The sequence below is a fragment of the Protopterus annectens genome, chromosome 1.part1, assembly GCF_019279795.1.
Source record: "Protopterus annectens isolate FY-2018-M chromosome 1.part1, PAN1.0, whole genome shotgun sequence".
NCBI classification, from domain to species: domain Eukaryota; kingdom Metazoa; phylum Chordata; order Ceratodontiformes; family Protopteridae; genus Protopterus; species Protopterus annectens.
This window is the reverse complement of record NC_056726.1, coordinates 517,109,388-517,133,262: the sequence shown is the minus strand read 5'-3', so window position 1 is coordinate 517,133,262 and position 23,875 is coordinate 517,109,388. Positions and strand designations below refer to the sequence as shown.

The window sequence follows — 23,875 nt, the reverse complement described above, 5'->3', positions numbered from 1 at the left end:
GGAAAAAATGGAAGAAGCGTTAAACAGTTATTCAGATGAGGTGATAAAACTGCAAAAATCAGAGGTCAAATGAAGAAAAGGCTGGCTGAATATAAGACTGCTCAAGAAGAGATGTTTCAAAAATTAATACAATTAAAGGACAGAGTACATAGGGAAAACCTGTGATTTTCTGCTCTACTACAGAAGCTGGAGAGAATAGACTGTATTAATTTTATAAAAGCACAAATAAGCAACTGGACTGGTATTCCACAGCAGGAGTTGCTAATTGAAAGCACACATCATGTGTATTCTCCAAAGTTGCCTATGAGAAAGGAACTTACACCTTTAATAGTAAAGATGCAATCCTACCAGCAGAAGGAGTTGATTCTGACAAAACTGTGGCAGAAGGACAAAGTACTAAATGTGGGAGGCAGCAGAGTATTTGTTGAGAATGCATACTCACTGTACACCAGGCAGAAGAGGGTTAATTTAATGCACTATTCAGGGAATGTCAAGAAGCAGGTATGAGACTCAAACTGCTGCACCCAGATATTTTCAAAATATTCTTTCCTGCAGGAACAAAATAATTTTTGATGCACTATATGCTAAGGAGGAAATACAAATGTTTGTCCAACAAAAAGTGAACTGTGAAACAGAAGGAGATTCTGTTTTGTGTTCTTTTGGTAATAAAGACTACACAGAGAGATCCAGTGAAACCTTTTCCAATGTAAGAGAAGGATAAAAGCACAAGAGTTAACTATAAGAATTGAGAGTATGTTGGAAATGAAGCAGAGACAGGATTTGAGAGATGTAGATGAGCACAAATAAAAACAGTAACTTGGAAATTGAAAAATGTGGGATTACAAAGCAGTAATTATATTTGAGAGATATGACAGAACAAGAAAATCTGGAAATACTGAACTTTTTTGACTTTGTTAAATTTGTTGGGGACTCTAATGCATATGCCCTACTTCATGCCATTAATGTTTGGAAAAATACTGTAAGTAAATATTTTTTCTTAATAGTAATATTTTTTATAGTGCATGACTTTCTTTGCATGCTATAAAGTAAAGTTTTCTCAGTTAGCTTTAAGTGTAATGGGGATACTTTTATCCCTTCTTCAATCATTTCCCCTGTTCAGTTTTAAGAAATGTAGGCACTGTGATGTAAAAAAAAAGACAAATCTGGGAAGAAGAGCACAACAACAAAAACAAAATTGGTGTACTTTTTCTCATTCTTGCATAGGGGAATGACTGGATTAAGGCCCAAGTTTTAAAAGAAAGCAAGTAAATGAAAAATAACTTTTTCTAGCAAATAAATGTATGCTTAGTTGCAACTTTGTATCTGGTTCTCATGTCTCCATGGAAACAATCTGATAAAGAGAAATGGCTAAGAAATAATGTTTTCTGAACACAATCAAGTATTTTCCCACCTGGGAGAGCTATAAAGATAAGAGAAAACCAGACAGTACTTAGTAGAAGTACAGGCTGTACCATGCATCTTAGCCTTTCTTTTAGGTTATCTCAAGTCTGTGAGTGTGGCTGTCAGTTTAGGACACTTGCTCCTATTAGGAGGGTAAAACTTTTACATTTAAAGATGTACATAGTTTTGTGTGTTAGTATTAAGTTAATAGGTTTTAGGGGGTATATGGGATGTGTTTGGTTTTTTTTTTTGGTTTTGTTTGAAGGCTTTCAATAAAACAAAATGTTTTGTAAGATCTGACACAGGCTCAAATGGATATGACAAGAAACAGCTGCTAAAAGATCAACCAGCCAAACATTTTATGCATGTAACACAAAAGCTGGAACTAGACACTTAACAAAAAAACAGTTACATACAAAAGGTGGGAATAATAACTTTTTAACACAATGATACTTTCTGTACTGTCTTTAAATGTCAATGGTCTCACAGATGAATACAAAAAAAAGAAAGAGTAGTGAACTATATTAAAAACTGTAGAGTGCAAATAGCTATGCTACAGGAGACATACTTGGAAAGCTAAGGATATGTAGGAAGAGACTAAATAAAAGATAATACAAAAACCTGAGAAACTGGAAGCTCTGTTATATGGATATGGATAGTAGGATACATGCAGTTAAAGTGTTTTTAATCCCTTTAGTTTTATACACAGGTCAGGCATATTTATATCAACCAGAGGAGAAGCTGTGGATAGGAATTAATAAAGAGCTGAAGTATTTTATCTGGAAGGGGAACATGGCAAGAGTCAAGTGGAATAAGCTGATTCTTCCAACAGAACCAGGCGGATTGAGATTACCTGATTTGAAGGGGTAATTCAGTGCTATACAGTTAAGGCTCCCATACATTGCCCAAGCAGAAACCTATGATTCAAAGTGGAAAGGGATGATGATGAAACAGGGGGAAGCTCAAGAAACAAGGAGAGACTGGGATTTTGGATGCAGATCTTTAAGGAGAATAACAATAATCATACAGCATATTATATTCATAAAGTAGTAGAACGTATTATAAGAACTAAGCCAACACAGTAATGGAGAAAGGAAATTCTGCTGATACGGATGCCTTCAATTAATGGATACTAACAATAAGCAAGATGGGGGTGGAGTTTATGGGGAAAAACTGGTAAAGGAACCAAAGTATTGGGAGCAAATAACTAGAAATGTAATAGAATGGGAAGATGCCAAGAATTTATCTGAATTGCAGGCTCGAGATGGCCTTCCCTTTCAAAAATTGATAGCAGAGTATAAACAAAAAGAAAGAAACAGGGGGTTCTAAACAAAAGATCAGCACTAGCAAAGTTTTTAATAGAATCTAGAATCTAGAACAGAAACTGCTGTTAAAAAAGGAATAATTAGTAGAGCATATAAAATATTGCATGATAACTATAAAAATCAATCATCAGAGGAAGTTACACAGGACTGGGAAGAGAGACTAGATAAGCAATAGTCAAAGAAACAATGGGAGGACATATATACGTCTCCCAAATATGCAACAAAATCTAGAAGATTTAGAATTTTTGGTCAGAAATGTTTACACGGGTATTTTTATACCCCAAGTAAACTCCAGAGAATTCTTCCTCAGGTAGACAGCAAATGTTGGAGGTGAGATGGGGAAGAAAGAGATAATTGGGAACGTATTTTCTGGGGCTGTAATGAGTTGGCAGACTTTAAAGATTGCCTGCAGATTACTCTATAAGAGATACTAGGTGAGCAAATTCGTGTATCTAGGGAAATAAGAAAATTAACCCCGGGGATCACTCCAGTGGTTCTACTCGACAGAGGCACTAGGAACTAAGGTCGGGTAGCATGCCAGGGTAATCCTATGGGCTAGGCTTGTAAAGGCTCAAGGGCCATTAGCCCAGTACACACCTATGAACTTATAACACAGAATCAAAATTGCCTAGACATAGTAAGGCCTTGTGGCTAATTTTGGTGGCTGCCTAAAAAGCAATTACTAGAAAATGGAAATCAAAGTCAAAACTTACTGTACTAGAAGCACTGAATAACAGAGATAAAATAACTGGGATTTTGATCTTTAGAAAAAGGTAGGCACAGATTACATCAAAAAATGGGAACTGTGGGAACAATACCTACAGGGGATAAATGAGGTTTAAAAGAAGGCAAGATTTTAATGACTTATGTAATGTTTGACTGACAGTGATTGGGTAGATTATAAGTGATGTATGTTTGCAACTAAAACCATGTCAATATGGTTTGTGATGTATATTGCTTGCAACTAAGAATATGTCAATATGATTTGTTTTCATTTATAAATGCATGACTGCCTATGTTTTAAGTGATAATTTAATAAATATGCATCTTGTTTAAAAAACTCAGGTCACATATGCTTGAGCTGATATTAATTGAGGTTGATATGAAAGAGCCTGTGGCGATTAACACAAACAATATGGCAAAATGATAGTGTTCTGGCTAAAAATATTGATAATATCACGTCAGTTTCTCTTAAAAGACTGTGCTTTGTTTCTTCATATATTATACCACAAATTATTCTGTTTCTTAAAAGAGTGTATGCGACTCATCAGATTCACAGTCTTTGTCTCTGGTTTTCAGCTCAGCAGTAGATGGATCTATACTCTTTGTATGACACTGTGCTTTTGTAAAAAAGTCTGGTAAATGGTAAGTTCTTTCTGGTTTGGCAATAACTACTGAATGTTTTGTAAATACTGTTTGAGCTGTCTATCCTTCAAGATAAAAGTCAAATATCTTTATGGCTTCGTCCCTAGGAATGTACAGCAGTAAACTTTGAGAGTTTTCAGTTAACATGCTAGCAGTGAGGACTGCCAGTTCTCTGCCAAATGTCTCAAAAGAACAGAATTTCAGGAGAGTCATATTTCCAATAAGAATCATAATTTTGTACATACAAAGAAACTCCTGAAAACAAACATATGTCTTCACTTCTGCAAATCTGTATCGAGTGGCATTCGAAAGACATGCGTGAATGGGCGTGCCTTCATTGAAGGTTGGACATCGGGCTGGCACCTCGGAACCGTAAAAATCTACTGCCAGTCATTAGCGGACCGGAGTTCCGCTGTGGCGACCCCTAACAGGGAAAAGCCGAAAGAAGAAGAAGTAGATATCTGACCACTCTCTGGCATCATGTCATGTGAAGAGGCTTAATAAATAAAGAAACAGTGAAGATGTGGTCAGATTTCCATTAAGTCTGCATTACAACTGATTTCTTCTTGAATTACGGCTGTAAGACATGACATAATAATCACTGTAGGTAGCGCATCAGCACTGCAACTGTACACTTATATAAAGCACAGACCTCTGTAACAGACTGTGTGTATTCCAAATGTAGTCCAAAATTAAGCTAATTTCCCCAGGTTATACAAATTATTGTGTAAATAAGGCAAAAAATGTATCAGTTGTTATATAACCTTCTAGGAATGGTTGAATGACTTGACACTTTTGTGTGCCAATTGAGTAAAAAATATGACTGAAATTTTTGGCGATCCTCAGAGGTAGTTTTGTGCAAGGCTTGCACCCTGCAACCCCATGTGGGAGGACACCCCACACCCCACAAACTTTAATATGCCTACTTCAATGTCACACAACAGTGGAGAAAAAAGTATGCTCCACTGTTGGTTGGTGAAAGTTGTTTCACTCAAATTTTAACAATCAGTACTCAATGAAAGAGTACTTGGTGGAATGACATGTTCTCATTTAGTTTACTTTGGTGGGTGGATTTACCACTCTGCTTAAAGGAGATTTTTATGCTGTTCACACAGTGGTGCCTATAAGTTTCCCTGGAGGTAAGGAATTCTATCTCCCTTTTGTACTTCTGTAGAATATACACAAAGGTTTACCTCACTTACTGTCTGACTGCTGCTACTTAACTGCATGTAGTACTATGAGTGCTCTGCTCCCATCTCTTTTACGTCTACTTACATGCCTCAGATGTGCCGGTACCCTATTTTCTTACCTCCCTGTTCTCAACATTAGTTTCTGCCTGTTAATCTGTCTGCATACATCCTTCTTTCACCTCCTATGGGTATACAGTGGCTACTGCTTCTTGGATGAGCTGCATCTGAGTGGTACTCTTAAGTAATTGCTTTCATAAAGCAAATGCTGGTACTATAAGAGGGGCCCACAACACATAACCACCCCCACATGAGGTAAGCAACTCAGTAAAAAAAATCTTTAGCTAGGAAAGGTAAAACAAAAAAAGCTAACCTAAAAAAAATATTCTATTTTATTAAGGGAAAGCTGGAGTATTTTCTTTTTTTTATGCAATCAGAACTTCAATGTCTAAATGTTTCAATGTTTCAAACAGGCTATAAAACCACTTATGAGATCATGACAAGCCATATTCTACCAGCTTCATCAGAACTACAGAAGCATTGAACACCACAGACAAAAAATCCTTTTAAAATATCACATGACTAAGTTAAAATCATTCAAACATATACATGATGACAAATTCATGCAGGCAATGACTTCAAATAATATCTTGTAGTCATACTATCATTTAAACAGGTACTGTTTGAATAGCTAAAAGTAGCTGCCCATGCAGTTCTTTCACCTCAGGTGTGTTACCTAAATTTCCTTTTCTCAGATCCCCATTATCACTTTCTACTACAAAAAACACACTGCCGAACAACTGGACAAGCAATACTAAGCTTTTACAGGGAATTAATAACATGCTTCCTTCTTTATAGTGTAAATATGTTAAGCAATCTTCCTTGTATTTAATACCCACATAATAATTACTGCAGGATAAACATTTAGCCACATAAACAGGTCTAATGTTATTACATAGTACAATGCATTACTGTACTAATTATTCACATTTTAATTGAGGGACTTAAAAACAACAGCATCAGTTTTTTACAGCTTGTCATGGAGAAAAGGGTTGAAATGTCAACTTTTTGGATGACACATTTACAATTGGTTTGCATAATTCTGAGTTTCACAGCTTTTTGGATCATAAGGATATTTTTGTTAACATACATTTGCATCCTAAGTTCATGATATACAACATAAATAAATACATGGGCAATTCATCAGGGCTTCTAGATTATGTACTGATGATGAAATAAATGTTCTCATTGAATTGTTTGTCAATGAAGTATACGACAAAAAAGGGTGACAAATATTGCAGCTGAGGGTGGTGAAAAAAATAACTAATAGGTCTCCTCCTATTGTAACGCATGGTCTTCCAACCAATAATGGTCCTAGTAGTAAGAATTATAAAAACAAGTTTTTCTGTGCCTATCTCTGTTGACAATCACGGCATTATTAAACTGTTACACAAATGAAAGATTATAACAGATAATGATTTGATTAAAGCTATTGGTAATGTTCCAACTTTTATATATAATAAACACCAGAACCTAAAATTATTCTTAGAAAGAAATGCAGTGTTGTTCTACCACCTAATTCCGATAAAACAAAGGGTATATACCCATGCGTTTTTTGTAGTTACTGCAGATTTACTGACATAAGTCCATTTTTCAACCACCACCACCCCCCATTTAAGTTGTACTATTAGTACAGCAATGCATTATACATGTAATAATTTTGTTTCTATGGCTAAATCTTTATCCTGTAGTAACTTTTTATGTGGATAAAACCATGAGGAAACTTTCTCAATGTATATGTGAGCACATTTGTGCTATAAAATGTTGATGTTACTAATGTACAGTGGAAATCTTTTTTTTTTTCTTCCCTGTAGTAGACAATGTTAATGGGGACCTGAGAAAAAGAGATTTAAATAACACATTTAAAGGGAAATAACTGCATTGGCAGCTATTTTTAGCTCCCCAACGAGAACCTAGTTTAAATAATAATGTGAATATAAAATATTATTTTGAAATCATTACCTGCATGACTGTGGTCACATAAAATGTTATCTGAAGTTATTACCCACATTTATTTTTGGTTGTATATATGTTTTAATCATTTTAACTTAATCATGTGACATTTGGAAAGAATTTGTAAAAGTAGTTTTAAATAATTTATTAGTTCTGATTAAATTTAGATTGTGAAACAATGGAAAAGGTCAATGTTGGTGAACAAAGTAATTTTGTTTATTAAAGTGGAATTGTTTTGTTTTCCTAACTCAGTGAAATACCGGTCTCGACTCTCTCAGTCTCTGGCTCAGAGATTTCAACCCACTCCTTTCTCTTTTCACTGTCCATCTGCTTACATCATTTCCAGTTCTTTCCCTTGTATTCATACTTATTTTCATCAAGGGGATACATCTAGTCATTATTAAACTTTTATACTCTCTTCTGCAAACAGTTTTGTCAAGCCCAGTACTCAGGAAAACATCCAAAGTGTCACTACTAAAGCTTACAGTGTAAATGACTACCTAAATATCTTGCCCAAGGAAAGACTGACATCCAACACGAGTCAGCATTTTCACATGATGCAATTTAAATAGTTGACTCTGCTCTAGTACTCTTAATCAAAAACAAAATCTATTGCATCATAGTGAGGCATATTCCCTGACAGTATAAACAAACTCTGATGGCAACTTCTCATATAATACAGTCAGAATTAAAAGCTTTTTAATTATACTAGACACCCATCTACTTCCCATTCCAGAGACACAAAAGTAAATGCAGGCTAACGACTCCGTATTCTGACCTTCGCTACACCCCAAAGTGTTATCTGCAGAATGATAAACAGTGGGTCTCATCTCCACATACTCTCTTGTTCTCTGCAAAATCAGGTAGAAAAAAAACAATAAAATGGAACATCATGAATTACTGCTCATGTACCATTATCTGTGCCCCATAAGGCTAACTCTCATTTAGTAATAAATATCACTACTGTCAGAGTAACAGACCTGTGAAAAGACAAAGAGGGACAGAGAGAGAGAGAGAGAGAGGAGAGTGTTTCCTTCTACACAAAAAAATGTAAGGCCCAGCAACAGCCACTTCAAATACAACTGCTTCCGATAATGATCAAAACTGGGTTATTGTGCGGGTATCCAATTTGACAGTATAGAAAAATATCTCCTTATATCTACATTCCATTTCATCTGCTACTTCCTTCTTGTTAAACAGGCTTGTATGCATGTTCTCCTATACTGAAAACCATGAGCAGGTTTTCTTATGTGACTTTAATATCACATGTCTACAGCTCCCGTTCATATTAAACAATATGTCACCAGTCTGACTGTGCCAGTTAATGAGTGCACTAAACCTAAGAAAATATACCAAGCATAATTCTCTAAACATATTGCATATTCACAAATGAGCCATCAGAGGTCACTATTAAAGGTGACGCATCATTTCTTAGTGAATACTATGCCCTCCTTTTCACCACCAGTGACTACAGATGTAAATCTCAGTATTTTGACATCTCTAAGAGATCATCCAGTCCACAAGCATATTACTGCTATACTGCTTCTCAAAGAAAAAAATAATCTTTCACTTTATAGATCCTAACCCTTGTGCCACTCTTCACTCACTACTCAGTCACTGTTCCCTCCTTTAAGGCACCTATTATTTATATCTGAGAAGAAGAAGAGGGCTTCACAGTGGTCTCATCAGCTGGATCACTCAGCCACTACATCAAAAAATATGGATAAAAAGAACAACTTGGAAGTAACTACAAACTAAGAGAAGACAGAAATAACACAGAAAGCATTTATCCATCCATACATATGCTGATAACTCTCTTTATGGGGTTGTGGGAATGCCAGAGCCTATCCCGGCAGCCATTGGGTGCAAGGCAATGAAGCTTGTTCTGGGCAGAGCTCTGGCCTGTTACAGAATGTACACACTCACTGACTGACTACTCAAAAACACACAAACAAACACAAACACATATACATATACATATACACACACACACAGGCAGTTTAGGAGACTTTCAATCATCTAGTTATTAGGAAAGCAGTCAAGAGGACTACTGAGGAGCCTATGCCAGACTCCTAACTGAACCAGGGTACTGTTTGATTACGTGACTTGCTCAGAGTCACGCAACAGGCAAAATGAGGTTGCAGAGGTGATGCATCAGCTGTATGTTGATTTCTGGGTGCCAAGCTGAAATTCTCAGTAATGCTCTCTCTTTTTTTCTGTAATGAAATTTTAAATGTTGGAAAACATCACTTTTATGGACAAAGAAATAGTGGGTTTAGTTCTTATGTTATAATAGCAAAATATAATTGTGACTTTCTGAATTATATAATCTTTCCCCATGAGAAAAAATGAAAATGTACAAGTTTGTTGCAAACTGACTCTGAAGACGTGTATTATGGAGATCTTGAAATTTTAACAAATCTAAAATGTGGGTTGCCTCTTCACTTTGCTTCTAAAAATACAAAACACTGACTCATTTTAAATAGATATTGTTCCTGAAGAACATTCTGGTTCTGAGAAGGTAATCTACTTTTGAATGAGAAAAAAATCACAGACATTATAGCTGCAGTAAAGTACTTCAGCCTGTTATTTCCAAAAACATACTCTAACCCCAGTTATCATGTAACTGCCCTTTGGTTGCACATACAGCACCCCCCCCCACACACACACACACACACACACACACACAAGGCAGACACATTTTGTACCCTTTTGGTGTCTTGTTAGAAAATAAAAGATATAATAGCTAGAGAAATGCATTTCAACATGTTGCTGTAAGACACACACACTGCCCTGACAACCCAAATTAATGTCATTCAGCAGTAATCATGTAACTACCCTTTGCCTCCACAAACAGCATTCCTCCTCATCTATGCCACCAAAAGACAGCTACCTTATGTATATTTCTGAGGTATTGTGAGGAAAATAAAAAAAAGATATCCACAATAATTCATTTCATCTTGCTGCTCACAGACATGTACTTTCTCACTGACAAGCCATATTAATAATCTTTCAACTATAAGTGCTCAGTGCTGTAACACACAGCCTGCCTTTCTACCACCCAAAAAGGATAACCACCTTCTGTGCATCTCTCACATTGTGAAGAAATTGAAATAAGAAGTGCAAAAAAATAAATAACCAAAGTAATGTGTTCCAAACTGCTGCTACAACCCCACAGTCACCACCACCATGACCTATGTAATAAATTAAAAAAAAAAGACTGGAATGATGCTGTGGGCGGTGTACACTGCTATTAATTTTCACATATAATGTCTTTGTGACTGACAGAAAAAAATACCTGCAAAAGGACCAGATGTCTACTGCAGGCTGTTCAGCTTTACAGCACTCATCCTAATGGTGCTGCCAAGTCAGCATATTCCTCCTACTTCTGCTGCTTTCTGACCAAGTACATGGTGGTAGCAGTAACATAGGGGAGTTGTGGATAGTATAGTTCACAGTCATAGTTAATTCCTGTCGCGTTAGTACTGTGAACTACACACAAGTGAGCTCTTAATTTTGGGACTACTAACAATACAATACCTCACAGTTCTTAGCATCATGATGGCAAAGCCATGTAGTGTGAGTTAAAACTCTTAAAAGGTAGAATGAACTGTGGGCTTGGTGGACTACATGTGAACTGCAGGAGAGATGAGTTTTCTCTATTCAATGTATCTGCTACCTGTAGTTCCTTAACCTCAGTACTTCACTTTCTGATCATACTTCTATAGATTAAGTAATAAGCTCAACAATCTGGTGGTGCTCTCTAAAAAGACCTTTAGAATATGTTTTACAAGGGTCTGTGGTCAGGCCCATATTTATGGAATTTTTCCTGATATACATTGCTAACAGCTTCTTTTCTATTTGAGCATACCTTTTGTAGATCTGTAAATGCACTTGACCAACAGATGACATGAATACTCTCCTGAAAGATCATAACTTCTAGGCCATTCTGACTGGTATCTATTTGCAGCACAACTAATTCCAACCATAGTATTTTAAGCTGAAGCAACTGTAACTAGCTTCTTGAGTATTTCAACACTCCTATCCTATTCACTGTACCATTCTTAGACTACATCCTGCTCCAACAGCTTTCCTAGACGCAGAGTTAAAAATAATGCTAGTGGCTCCAAAGGACACAAACTTGTCTTTAATGCAGAGAAGATGATAAGGCTATGTGTTAACATTCATACATCACATGCTTGGATTTACTTTTCATTGCTACTACTGTAGTGTAGCTTAAAGGGACTGCTACACTCTTGGGGTGCTCTGCTTTTGGTGAGAAATTAAACTGAGGTCACACAGAATATCAAAGATGACTGCACAACGAGTAATAGCTTGATTCTAGCTCTCCCAGTGTGAAAACAGAAACTCAGCAGAGAAACCAGTGGACTTATATTTCTGGGTAAATTTAAGTAACTGGCTAGTAATTGTACTGCCTGGATAACAGGACAAAAGAAACACAGAGGACCTGAAAAAAAATCAGCTACAAAAGGTGAGGAAATAATACTGACTGGGAAGAGCACTGCGGCTGTTCAAAAAAAAAAGCAGTGCAAGCTCCAGACATGACTTTCAGTAACTTACAAAAAAATATAAGACAACTGCACACAGACCTGATTAAAATAAAACCGATGGAGTATATTAATTCAAATAACTAAGGCTGGGAAAAAATGGAAGAAGCGTTAAACAGTTATTCAGATGAGGTGATAAAACTGCAAAAATCAGAGGTCAAATGAAGAAAAGGCTGGCTGAATATGAGACTGCTCAAGAAGAGATGTTTCAAAAATTAATACAATTAAAGGACAGAGTACATAGGGAAAACCTGTGATTTTCTGCTCTACTACAGAAGCTGGAGAGAATAGACTGTATTAATTTTTGTATTCATACCTATTTTCATCAAGGGGATACATCTAGTCATTATTAAACTTTTATACTCTCTCCTGCAAACAGTTTTGTCAAGCCCAGTACTCAGGAAAACATCCAAAGTGTCACTACTAAAGCTTACTGTGTAAATGACTACCTAAATATCTTGCCCATGGAAAGACTGACATCCAACACGAGTCAGCATTTTCACATGATGCAATTTAAATAGTTGACTCTGCTCTAACTCTTAATCAAAAACAAAATCTATTGCATCATAGTGAGGCATATTCCCTGACAGTATAAACAAACTCTGATGGCAACTTCTCATATAATACAGTCAGAATTAAAAGCTTTTTAATTATACTAGACACCCATCTACTTCCCATTCTAGAGACACAAAAGTAAATGCAGGCTAACAACTCCGTATTCTGACCTTCGCTACACCCCAAAGTGTTATCTGCAGAATGATAAACAGTGGGTCTCATCTCCACATACTCTCTTGTTCTCTGCAAAATCAGGTAGAAAAAAAACAATAAAATGGAACATCATGAAGTAGTGCTCATGTACCATTATCTGTGCCCCATAACGCTAACTCTCATTTAGTAATAAATATCACTGCTGTCAGAGTAACAGACCTGTGAAAAGACAAAGAGGGACAGAGAGAGAGAGAGAGAGAGAGAGAGGAGAGTGTTTCCTTCTACACAAAAAAATGTAAAGCCCAACAACAGCCACTTCAAATACAACTGCTTCCGATAATGATCAAAACTGGGTTATTGTGCGGGTATCCAATTCGACAGTATAGAAAAATATCTCCTTATATCTACATTCCATTTCATCTGCTACTTCCTTCTTGTTAAACAGGCTTGTATGCATGTTCTCCTATACTGAAAACCATGAGCAGGTTTTCTTATGTGACTTTAATATCACATGTCTACAGCTCCCGTTCATATTAAACAATATGTCACCAGTCTGACTGTGCCAGTTAATGAGTGCACTAAACCTAAGAAAATATACCAAGCATAATTCTCTAAACATATTGCATATTCACAAATGAGCCATCAAAGAGGTCACTATTAAAGGTGACGCATCATTTCTTAGTGAATACTATGCCCTCCTTTTCACCACCAGTGACTACAGATGTAAATCTCAGTATTTTGACATCTCTAAGAGATCATCCAGTCCACAAGCATATTACTGCTATACGGCTTCTCAAAGAAAAAAATAATCTTTCACTTTATAGATCCTAACCCTTGTGCCACTCTTCACTCACTACTCAGTCACTGTTCCCTCCTTTAAGGCACCTATTATTTATATCTGAGAAGAAGAAGAAGAGGGCTTCACAGTGGTCTCATCAGCTGGATCACTCAGCCACTACATCAAAAAATATGGATAAAAAGAACAAACTGGAAGTAACTACAAACTAAGAGAAGACAGAAATAACACAGAAAGCATTCATCCATCCATACATATGCTGATAACTCTCTTTATGGGGTTGTGGGAATGCCAGAGCCTATCCCGGCAGCCATTGGGTGCAAGGCAATGAAGCTTGTTCTGGGCAGAGCTCTGGACTGTTACAGAATGTACACACTCACTGACTGACTACTCAAAAACACACAAACAAACACAAACACATATACATATACATATACACACACACACGGGCAGTTTAGGAGACTTTCAATCATCTAGTTATTAGGAAAGCAGTCAAGAGGACTACTGAAGAGCCTATGCCAGACTCTTAACTGAACCAGGGTACTGTTTGATTACGTGACTTGCTCAGAGTCACGCAACAGGCAAAATGAGGTTGAAGGGATCAAACCCTGGAAGGAAGCACAACACCAGAGTAACCCACACAGACACCGGGAAAACAAGCAGATACCACAGAAAAGGCACTCCAGTACAGAACTGAACTTCATGCTTAGAGGAAGCAATGATATGCCACTATCCTGCCCCACAAAAACCATAACAAAACTTAAAAAATTAATGCAAAAAAGAAAGTACGACCAAAATAGCCCACTGTAGAAACAGGCAAAATTTTCTCTTTCAAAGCCTTCATTTGTTTTGTCAAAACCTTAACTGTAATTAGTGATGCTCAAGAAACCCATACCATTTTCTACAAAAAGGAAATCACATCTTTTTTAAGTGATAAAGCAGACCCTGGCATTTTTTCTTCAAGTTTTGTATTTCAGGATACAGCCATCAACCACCTAGATCTTCAAGCTTGCCTAACTACCCAGTTCTTTAAAAATAAAATAATTAGAGAACAAGTGACCAAGCAAGAAGAAAATGTTTCACTGATGGCTCTCCTAGTTCCAGTGTCCATTCTGCTTAAAGTTCGAAAACTGACCACATCTTTATGTCCTTGGCCCTACCAAGTACATTGATAAGATTTATCTCAAATAACCCCCCCACAATTAAAAACACAGCATTGACTACATCAAATGACAGTAAGCTTCTTTGAAACTCATTACAAATTTGCAGTAGAGTATTACAGTTTCTGCCACAAAGCTTGATATCACCACCTATGAACTTACTGTTAACTAAGTGACCCACAAAGCTGTGGCAATTACACAAATAAAAAGCAAGTCAGTAATATGATTGCCATTAAAATATGCAAACTATGACATTATACTACAAATTTACAATACGTTTTAAACAGGTCTACTGTCAAGTATGCATTTAATGGATCAAAAGTTGTTCCATCATAGTGCCCTGAATTTAAACAAAACAGTTGCTAATTAGAATTAAAATACTGTGGGTCAACACAGAAATAAGGTGAGCAATGGCCAAAATAAATATGTGGGCCATCATCCAGGTACAACAACACTGAGTCTGTCTCGTTTTACATTCTAAGTGATAGCACTGCACTGTTGCTTTAATGTTTTTACTTTAAAATCAAAATGTACTTACATTTCTGGCTAAGGTGCAGATAATAAAGAGCAGCTGATTGTTGTAAGCTTGGGTTTTCAGAGAAAGCCAAAGTCCTCAGGTTCTCAGCAGACTCTTGGGCAAGCATAGGCCTGTTGGAATCTGCAAAATGAATCACAAGACAACATAATAAATAATTATACTCGACAGAATTAATTTGTTATATAACCAATAATTTCTCAGCAGCTATCCGCCACTAAAATGGCTTTCTTTAATCCAAAACAATTACTGGGTCTGTAGGGAAGAAACTACTTTAAGACAATGTTGCTGAATCAGTGTGACAGGATTACTTTTTAGGCATTAAGGTTGAAAAGTAACAATACTAAAACTTACCTGTGAAGAATACTTGACCTAGCAATAAGAAGGAGACTGAGGAAGGTAGCAAGAGATCCTTTCATAGGAGTAGATTGAAGTGAAGGGGGAACAATAATACAGCACTTTTCATGAAATAACATAAATAAAGAATTAAGGTTATAGAAAAAATTGACGATGGGAAATAGAATTTCCTGGGAAAAAGCAAGGGTAAAATATATCCTTCAAGCAAATGACTAAATGATGTTTCTTGGTCTGCCAACAGAGTTAACACAAATAACAGCAAAACAGAAAGAATAATTTAGACATTAGCTAATATGCAAAACTGAACCCAGAACAAATTTTGCTAGTGTGAAGAGAATAAGCAGAGGCTATAAATTACTTCAGGAAAAGTTACTGTTAACTTCAGGGAAACAATAAAGAAAGAGTGGGAAAATAAATTAGAATTAAATTTAGTATGGGAAAGGTGAGAAGGGATTTGTCTGATTCCAAAATTTTCTATCACACTAGAAAATTTAGAATTTTTGCATGGAAATGTCTCCACAAATGTTTTTACACATCAAAAAAGTTAAAGAAAATGTTTCCACAAGTTTATGGTGGAGATGTTGGGAAGAGGAAAGGGGTAACTGTGAATGTTCTAATCTAGGATCTTTTAAGCAGAGATTGCAAAACACGCTTAATGAATTATTTGGTGGGATTACCATGACTGGTCCATGGAGATTCCTGAAGACAATAATGCATTCTTGACCTTGAATGCAATACTAGCTAAAAAATCACCACAAGAAGATGAAAATCCAACAGTGAACCCACATGCCAGGATGTTGTAAGATTACTAGATGAGGTAGCATGCATAGATGACAAGACTATACAGGGTAAGTCCCATCATAAATATATAAATAAATGGATGCCGTGGTTGGACTACAAAGGCAAGCAAAGTATTGACTAAATAAGTGCATTGGCAAGTTAACCAAAAATATACAGTGCATGTTGAGGTCCTTTGGCGAACAAAGTATCCACACTACCCAGAAAATCATATCACTAACAGAGTTAAAATGTATTAATGGAGGCGTGGCCAAGATGAGCACCAAACAGCAGCTGATTTCTTCAGCTCCACCTAGTTTAACTTTTTATGACAGGAAATATAATTTTTAAGTTATCCTAGAAAATTTATTTTTACATAAATAGTTTTTGGATACCTAAATCTAGGATAATATAAAAAAAAATTTAGACAAATCTTCCTGTCAAAACTCTCCTGGGAATATTTCAACTCATCAAAAAGCTACAGAATGAGTTTCTCAAAAGGCAACAATCAAGATACCTTGTTCAGGAAGGAAATGCAAACACTTATATCAAATATGCAGGACTTGACAACCAAAATAGACAAAATAGACTAACACTGACAACTTCAAAGAAAAATGCTCTAAGCAAATGGGCTTATTACACGAAGACCTACAACAACAAAAAGTACAAATAAATGGAATAGAGGAATCATTAAATGACATGGACAAAAGAATTCAGGAAGAAGAAAACAACACTGAATTCCTTCTTAAACAAAATACTTTACTGCAAAATAAACTTGATGACCTAGAGAACAGGGCTCAAAGGAATAATTTGAGAATCTTTGGACTGCCTGAAAACATTAAAGGCAACAATATGGTAAGCTTTTTATCTTCTTGATTACCTAAAATACTAGACTTGTCAGAAGCCTTATTTTTCGGCACAGAAAGAGCCCATAGGTCTCTATTCTCATCTAATGTAAATAAAATCACCTAAATCAGTTGTCAGATTTCTTTCGACAGATGATAAAGAGATGGTACTAAAAACTGCATGGACAAAAGCTCCAATTAAAGTTAATGAAGCTGTCATCAGATTTCATAATGACTATTCCTCAATGGTCATAGCTAAAAGGAAAATATTTCTACCTTGAGTTTTAATTTGAGCTTTCTTTAGCTCTTTTACTAATCTCCAGTTTCCTCCTAAACTAAATATATTTTTACCAGAAGGACTTAAAGTATATGAAGACTTAGACTCTTGCCTTGGCATACATCAAAAAACATAAAATTTTAGACAAAACAGATGAAATGGAATGGGTAAGTCCTTCTCTGAAAAGAACGGCATCAGATACATCTTGGAAAACTGTTGATAAACAAAAGAGACTGAAAAACAAATAACATACACAGTTCACTGGCTATACTTAAAGATGAATTACCTCCCATATGTAAAATGTAATTTATAACCACTGCTTTAATGTAAACCAAAGTAAAAATATAAGGAGGTAGCCAATATGGATATACAATATCTCAGAGTTGAATTTTCAAGAAAATGAACTTATACCTGAAGGTTAGTTATATTATACGTTAAATATATCCTTTTTCTTCTCTCTTTTACTGACCTCATTGCTAAACACTGTATATCATTATATGTCCTCTTCTAACTTACTATAAACGTACTGATATTATTATAAGTATAAAAAAATGGTTAAAATACATATAGCTATAGTTCCACTTTATAATCTAGAAATACTGAAATCTTGAATTTCAGTATCTCGAGACCATAAAGGAGAATTTTTAAAATCCCGAAACTCCAGAAACGCAAATCTGAAAATGTTGAATTCGTGGTTATGGTGTTCCGGTATTTGACGCTGAATGTAGTAAGTGCAGGATGTATCGTGTAGTGTGTGGATTTAGCTGGTATGTAAGGTAAGTGGGTATTTTGTTGGGTTTTAGGTATGTGTTTGAGTGTATGTGAGTGTGTTTGGAAGTTTTATGTGTGGGTTAGGGTAGGCAGGTAAAACCATGAATGTTTAAGTGTTGAAAGTGGAGGTGTTCGTATATTTGTGATGTGTGTGTGCGAGGGTACTGTAGACTGTGTAGTGGTGCATTTGCTGTCTTTTTCTGTTTGTCGCGATCTCAGAGTTAGTATATATAAGTAGGGGGGTATGGGGGCACAGCCCCCCCATATAAGGGGTGCAGGGGGCATGCCCCCCTGTTTATATGTAGTGTAGGTTTGTTGGTTTGTGTTTTTGTGTTTGTGTGTGTTTTGTTTGTTGGTTTGTTGTAGTGTGGGTTGGATGATGCATGTGTTGTGTGGTGTATGGTGTGTATATGTTCGTGATTTTGTGTTTCGCGGTTTTTGGAACGTTCGACTTTATGGTCTTGGGATACTGAAATTCAAGATTTCAGTATTTCGAGATTATAAAGTGGAACTATCTATATATATATATATATATATATATATATATATATATATATATATATATACATACATACATATATTTGTTTATTCAGATAACAGTGCTTGTGTTGGTGGCAATGGGAAAATGGTATATATGAGATTTACACTGTTTTTGTGTTTGGTGTGTTGGTTCTGGTGGCACTAACACTGTCTGCTTGATATGGATATTCTTAGCTTTGCCATTAATGTAAAGGATGTCTGCAAAGCTTATTACGTGGCTCGTGCATATATCATTAGAAAAGCAGTTAAAAACTGCAACGGTTTGTTGTATTTACTGTTTTCCCGCTTAAACAGTATAAAGAGACAATTCTGGGTCCCCATGGGCTCAAGAAGCACAGTCATGTGCTGAGAAACTCTTCTGCATACTCCATTGATTCACAGGTTAATGCTTACTGCAACAAACTGAACTTTGACCTTCAGCGTCACATAATTACAATGAGAGGATGCTGGGCACGCAGATTCAGGAAGGAAAAAGGCAACAGAAGAATTAGAAGAAAAAACAGAACTTTACATAAAAATAGTAAGTTTAAAGCTTGCTAAACAATCAAAATTGTTACATTATTAAAACAAAATCGTTTTGCTTCCTTTTTTACATGAAATAAGCTGATTTTCATTTATAAATCCAAAACGTTAAAGTACAGTGTAAAACTGATTTCTAGTGCATGAAGAGCACCTCTTTTAAACGGTGATAGAAAGAGTGAAGAAGTTTTATGGTATATATCTTACACTGATTAGAACTTTCCATTTCTTACTGATTTACAGCCATGGATAATGAAATACTTAATGTGTGTTTTAGGCATACTGTTCGGATTTACCTATATATCTTAAACAAGATGAAATCTCGTCTGACATTTTACTAAATAATTCGTTATTGTTAATGTCTTTAATAATATGGTTCTAATTCTTTGAATGGAATCATTTTGTGGTATTGTTGATGTAACCCAACTGTTATGTTTGTTGTTTTCCTTACATAATATGGTACATATGACAATACAGTTAATGAATGTAATAATTTTTCTATGTGATGCAAAGTGCTTATAAATATAACATTAGCTCATGAGTAATATCAGGCACAGAATTCAACGGAAAATATTCCTAGTTCATGCTAGACATTCATCTTGAATATCTCATATCTCCTGTCAGGTGATGATGCACCAGTTGAGACCAAAAAATATATATATATCAGTATAGGGCTGATGGTTATACAGGTTTTGACTATCGGTGTCTTTCATGTTTTACTCAAATACATAGATTGTATTTGATAGATGTGACTAAAGTATGTAACAATATAAATATTGATATTAATAAAAACACTCAGATGTAAGGGCATACATATAAACATTATGCACAAATGCGAATGGCACAGTGTTGAAGATTATGAAAAGGATGTCAAAGTTAACCATCATTTTTTGCTAGTTAGATAAAATGACTAACTAACATATTTATTTATTGATTTAATAAAAACAAATACATTTAATTGCTTGTCTGACACTAGACAATAAGTAGAAAAATGCATATGGAGTAATAGATTGAATACAATTAGAGAATGCTAAATCAACAATGCAACTATTTATATGTGGTGTTTGTTAATATTGTTGAATTGTAAAACCCTGTCAACTTATATTTGCTATTAGTATACGGTTCATGCTGGAAGGTTGTTGATACTGAACTATTTATGAACAGAGTCAGTGGTGCATATTACTTTGAAGTTATGCAACTAGTATCAGTTATGAAGTCAAAATGAATACTGATTCCTCATGGTTTTAGTGTAAGCCAAAAATATACATGTGAAATTGTTAAAATATGTAATATAAAGAACTATTCTATAAAAAGAAAGATTCATAGATGATAAATATGACAGTAATGACAATAAGTTTTAAATCTTGTTCACATATTAATCATTAACTATTATTTTTAGGATATGTATATAAGTTGATGAGTCAGATATTAGCACATAAGTTTAATTAAAGTTAGTTAAATGTTAATAGAGAAGTAACTACTAAATATAAATACTGGGTGGGGTTGAGGCCTTGTTGCTATTGATTGAGTGGTGAAGTTGAGTGACTGATGCTACTTAACTTAGTAGTTTATAACTCCAGGCTGGATGCGGGGTTGATATTTAAGGTTATGCAAAGAATTTTTAGTTGTAAAAAACACTTAGTCAAGACATTCATTATTTGTATTATACACAAGGCTTTAACTTTAGATATATTTAACTAATTTCTTTTATTCGAAATAAAACCACACATAAATAAAAGACTTGTACTAGTACATAACAAAGGGAAATTTAACATAAATAAGAAACAAAAAGAACTCAAACTAAAATGAAACACATTAAAAATGTTAAAAAACTAAAATGGCTCTGCTGAGAGGTATATCTATTAACATTAATACTAGAGAGATGCATACACTCTTAGGTCTCAGGGTCTCAGACTACCTCCTTACTAACAACCTCCTTTCCAATACTCAGCATGGTTTCCGACCAAACCATAGCACCACTACTGCCTTACTCTCCTTTACTAACACTATCCTTCAGCATAAAAACAATGGCTATCTCTCCTCTGCTACTTTCCTAGACCTATCTAAAGCATTTGACATGGTCCCACACAAATAACTTATCTCTGTCCTCAATAACCTATCTTTCTCACAATCAGTCACCAACTGGTTTCAGAGTTACCTGTCTGACTGCCAGCAATCCGTTGTATGGCAGAATGACATATCTCCCCAACTACCTCTCTCCATAGGGGTTCCCCAAGGATCCATCCTTGGACCCCTACTCTCCTCTGTTTCCACCAGTAATCTAGCCTCTGCCACCAAACATGGCACACTCATACAATACGCAGATGACTCAACCATCATCTGCTCAGCCCAGTCCCTACCCAAACTGCAAAAAGTCACACAGGAAGCCTTTTCTTCTGTTGAAACCTGGTTATCCAATGCCCAATTAATACTCAACCAAAACAAAACTAAACTACTCATCTTCCAACCCACCAAACATACTCAAAACAACTCTCATTTTAACATCACAGCGAAAGACAACACCACTATATACCCAACTGAACACACCAAATTGCTAGGAGTGAAAATAGACAATAAACTAAAATTTGACATTCACATATCCATGACCATAAAAAAGTCCACAAAAAACTAGTGGCGTTATACAGAAATAAGCAACTTCTCACCAAAGCAGCAAAGATTTCAATAGCAAATTCCCACCTTATCTCCACCCTACTTTATGCCTCTCCAATATATATACCAACCTAAGGCAATGCGATCTAAACAAGCTAGAGACCTGCTACAACAAAATCGCCAAATTCACCACCGGGGCATCCTACTGTAGTCACCACTGTCTCTCACTTGCTGAACTGGGCTGGCTTGAACTCCTTCACCTCCTTCAATGGTATCAACTCTAACTCGCCCACAAACTAGTAAACCATCCACTAAATGTCCCATCCCTCCAGAATCTACTCCAACCCTATCGCACCACCAGACCACTAAGATCTAGCAACAAAAATCACTTGCAGATCACTAAAGCCAATAACTCTGCTGGTGAAGCACTATTCTCTTGCACCATAGCCAAATTATGGAACTCCCTCCCACCCACAATTACCTCCATACCATCATGTGCCCACTTCAAAACTTTCCTAAAAACACACCTAAGAACATGCTGGCTATGCCCTTGCAACTCCCACTCTAATATCACCCACCCCATCCAACCACTACCTTTCTTTCCACTCCACTAACTACCTTGATTACAGCAAGCTCAGATGCTCTTAAGCCTAGTACTTATTATATAGCAGGAACTTCTTATTGTAAAATTTGTTAATGTCTGTTATGTACTTCACAGATAAAGATTCTAGTTGTCTACTGATGTACTATGTTCTTCATCGGTAAGTATGTTGTAAATAATTTCTATGTAAATTGTTAATCGCTATGTAATCCAATGTAACTACTGTCTGTTTATTTTAATGTGGAGCTTTTCTCCCCGGGCCTTCGCTGAAAATGGACCTACGTCCAGTCGGACACTCCCGGTCAACAAATATAAATAAAATAAAAAATAAAATAATTAATGGTTTACATAATCCATGTAAAAGAGAAAATCTATTTAGATACCTAAATTTACACAAATCTCATATAATCTTCCTACAGGAAATGCATCTTTTGAAAAAAGATATATTCAAACTTAATACAAATAAGTTTATTGTTATATTAAGCTCTGAACATTCACAGGAAAAAAGAAGTGTAACCATTTTATTGAACAAATCATTACCTATTCCTAAAATAATAAACACCTTTCAATATGATAAAGGCATGTTTTGCATGGTTGTAGTGGAAATAAAAAAAATCTTTATCTTTGTTAATATTTACTGGATACCAAGTATAGGAATAGATACTGTTAAACAACATCTAAATCAAATTATTCTTTTCACAAAATGAAATATTATAATGGCAGGGGACTTTAATTGCATCCTGAATGAAAATGAAACTAGTATTAAAAGCAAAAGAAAGATATCATCACAGGCCAAACATAGACTTTATGACTCCGTTTCACCTTAATGATATAAACAATCAAGCAGAACCAAAATCATTACCTTTTTTATTTTTCTCTAATAGACATGGTTCCTACTCAAAAATAGATGAGTCCTTATTTCTAATCAACTAACTAATGATATCATTAAATCTATGATAATCTCTTGCCCATTATCTGATCATAATTCCATAACTTTTGAACTGAATGTTAATTCATCATTCAATGTACAGTTTAGGAGATATCCACGGTGGTGCAGCGGTAGCATTGTTGCCTCACAGCAAGATGTTCTCCTGTTCGATTCTCCGCTGGAGTGCGGGGACTGCCTTCTGTGTGAAGTCTGTATGTCCTCCCCGCGGTTGGGTGGGTGTTCGAAAGACATGCGTAAATAGGTGTGCCTTCGTTGAAGGTTGAATGTCGAGCTGGCACCTCGGCATTCTTGAAAATCTACTGCCAATCATTAGCGGACTGGAGTTCCGCTATGGCGATCCCTAAGTGGGAAAAGCTGAAAGACAACAACAACAATGTACAGTTTAGGAGAATACCTGCATACATTACTAAATTAGAAGATTTTAAAGAATTTATAATAAACATAACACAAAATTTTACAGAAATAAATTCCAACTTTGATACATCAGTGATATATGTCTGGGATGCCCTTAAAGCATATCTATATGGGAAAATAATCAATTGGTATAACAACAAAAGAAAATCCTGGGATA

The 23,875-nt window shown here is 35.7% G+C and overlaps 1 protein-coding gene across 1 annotated transcript in view; it reads right to left on the bottom strand.

The window, feature by feature from the left end:
* The window catches only part of LOC122814803 (vacuolar protein 8-like), a 988,388-nt gene that overhangs the window by 783,451 nt on the left and 181,062 nt on the right, over nt 1–23,875 (bottom strand). Inside the window, exons 2-3 of the mRNA XM_044087110.1 lie at nt 17,314–17,426; nt 15,062–15,181 (exon numbers count right to left, since the gene is read on the bottom strand). Coding sequence (XP_043943045.1) covers nt 15,062–15,181; nt 17,314–17,426 — 233 coding nt within the window. The remainder of the gene's footprint in view (nt 1–15,061; nt 15,182–17,313; nt 17,427–23,875) is intronic.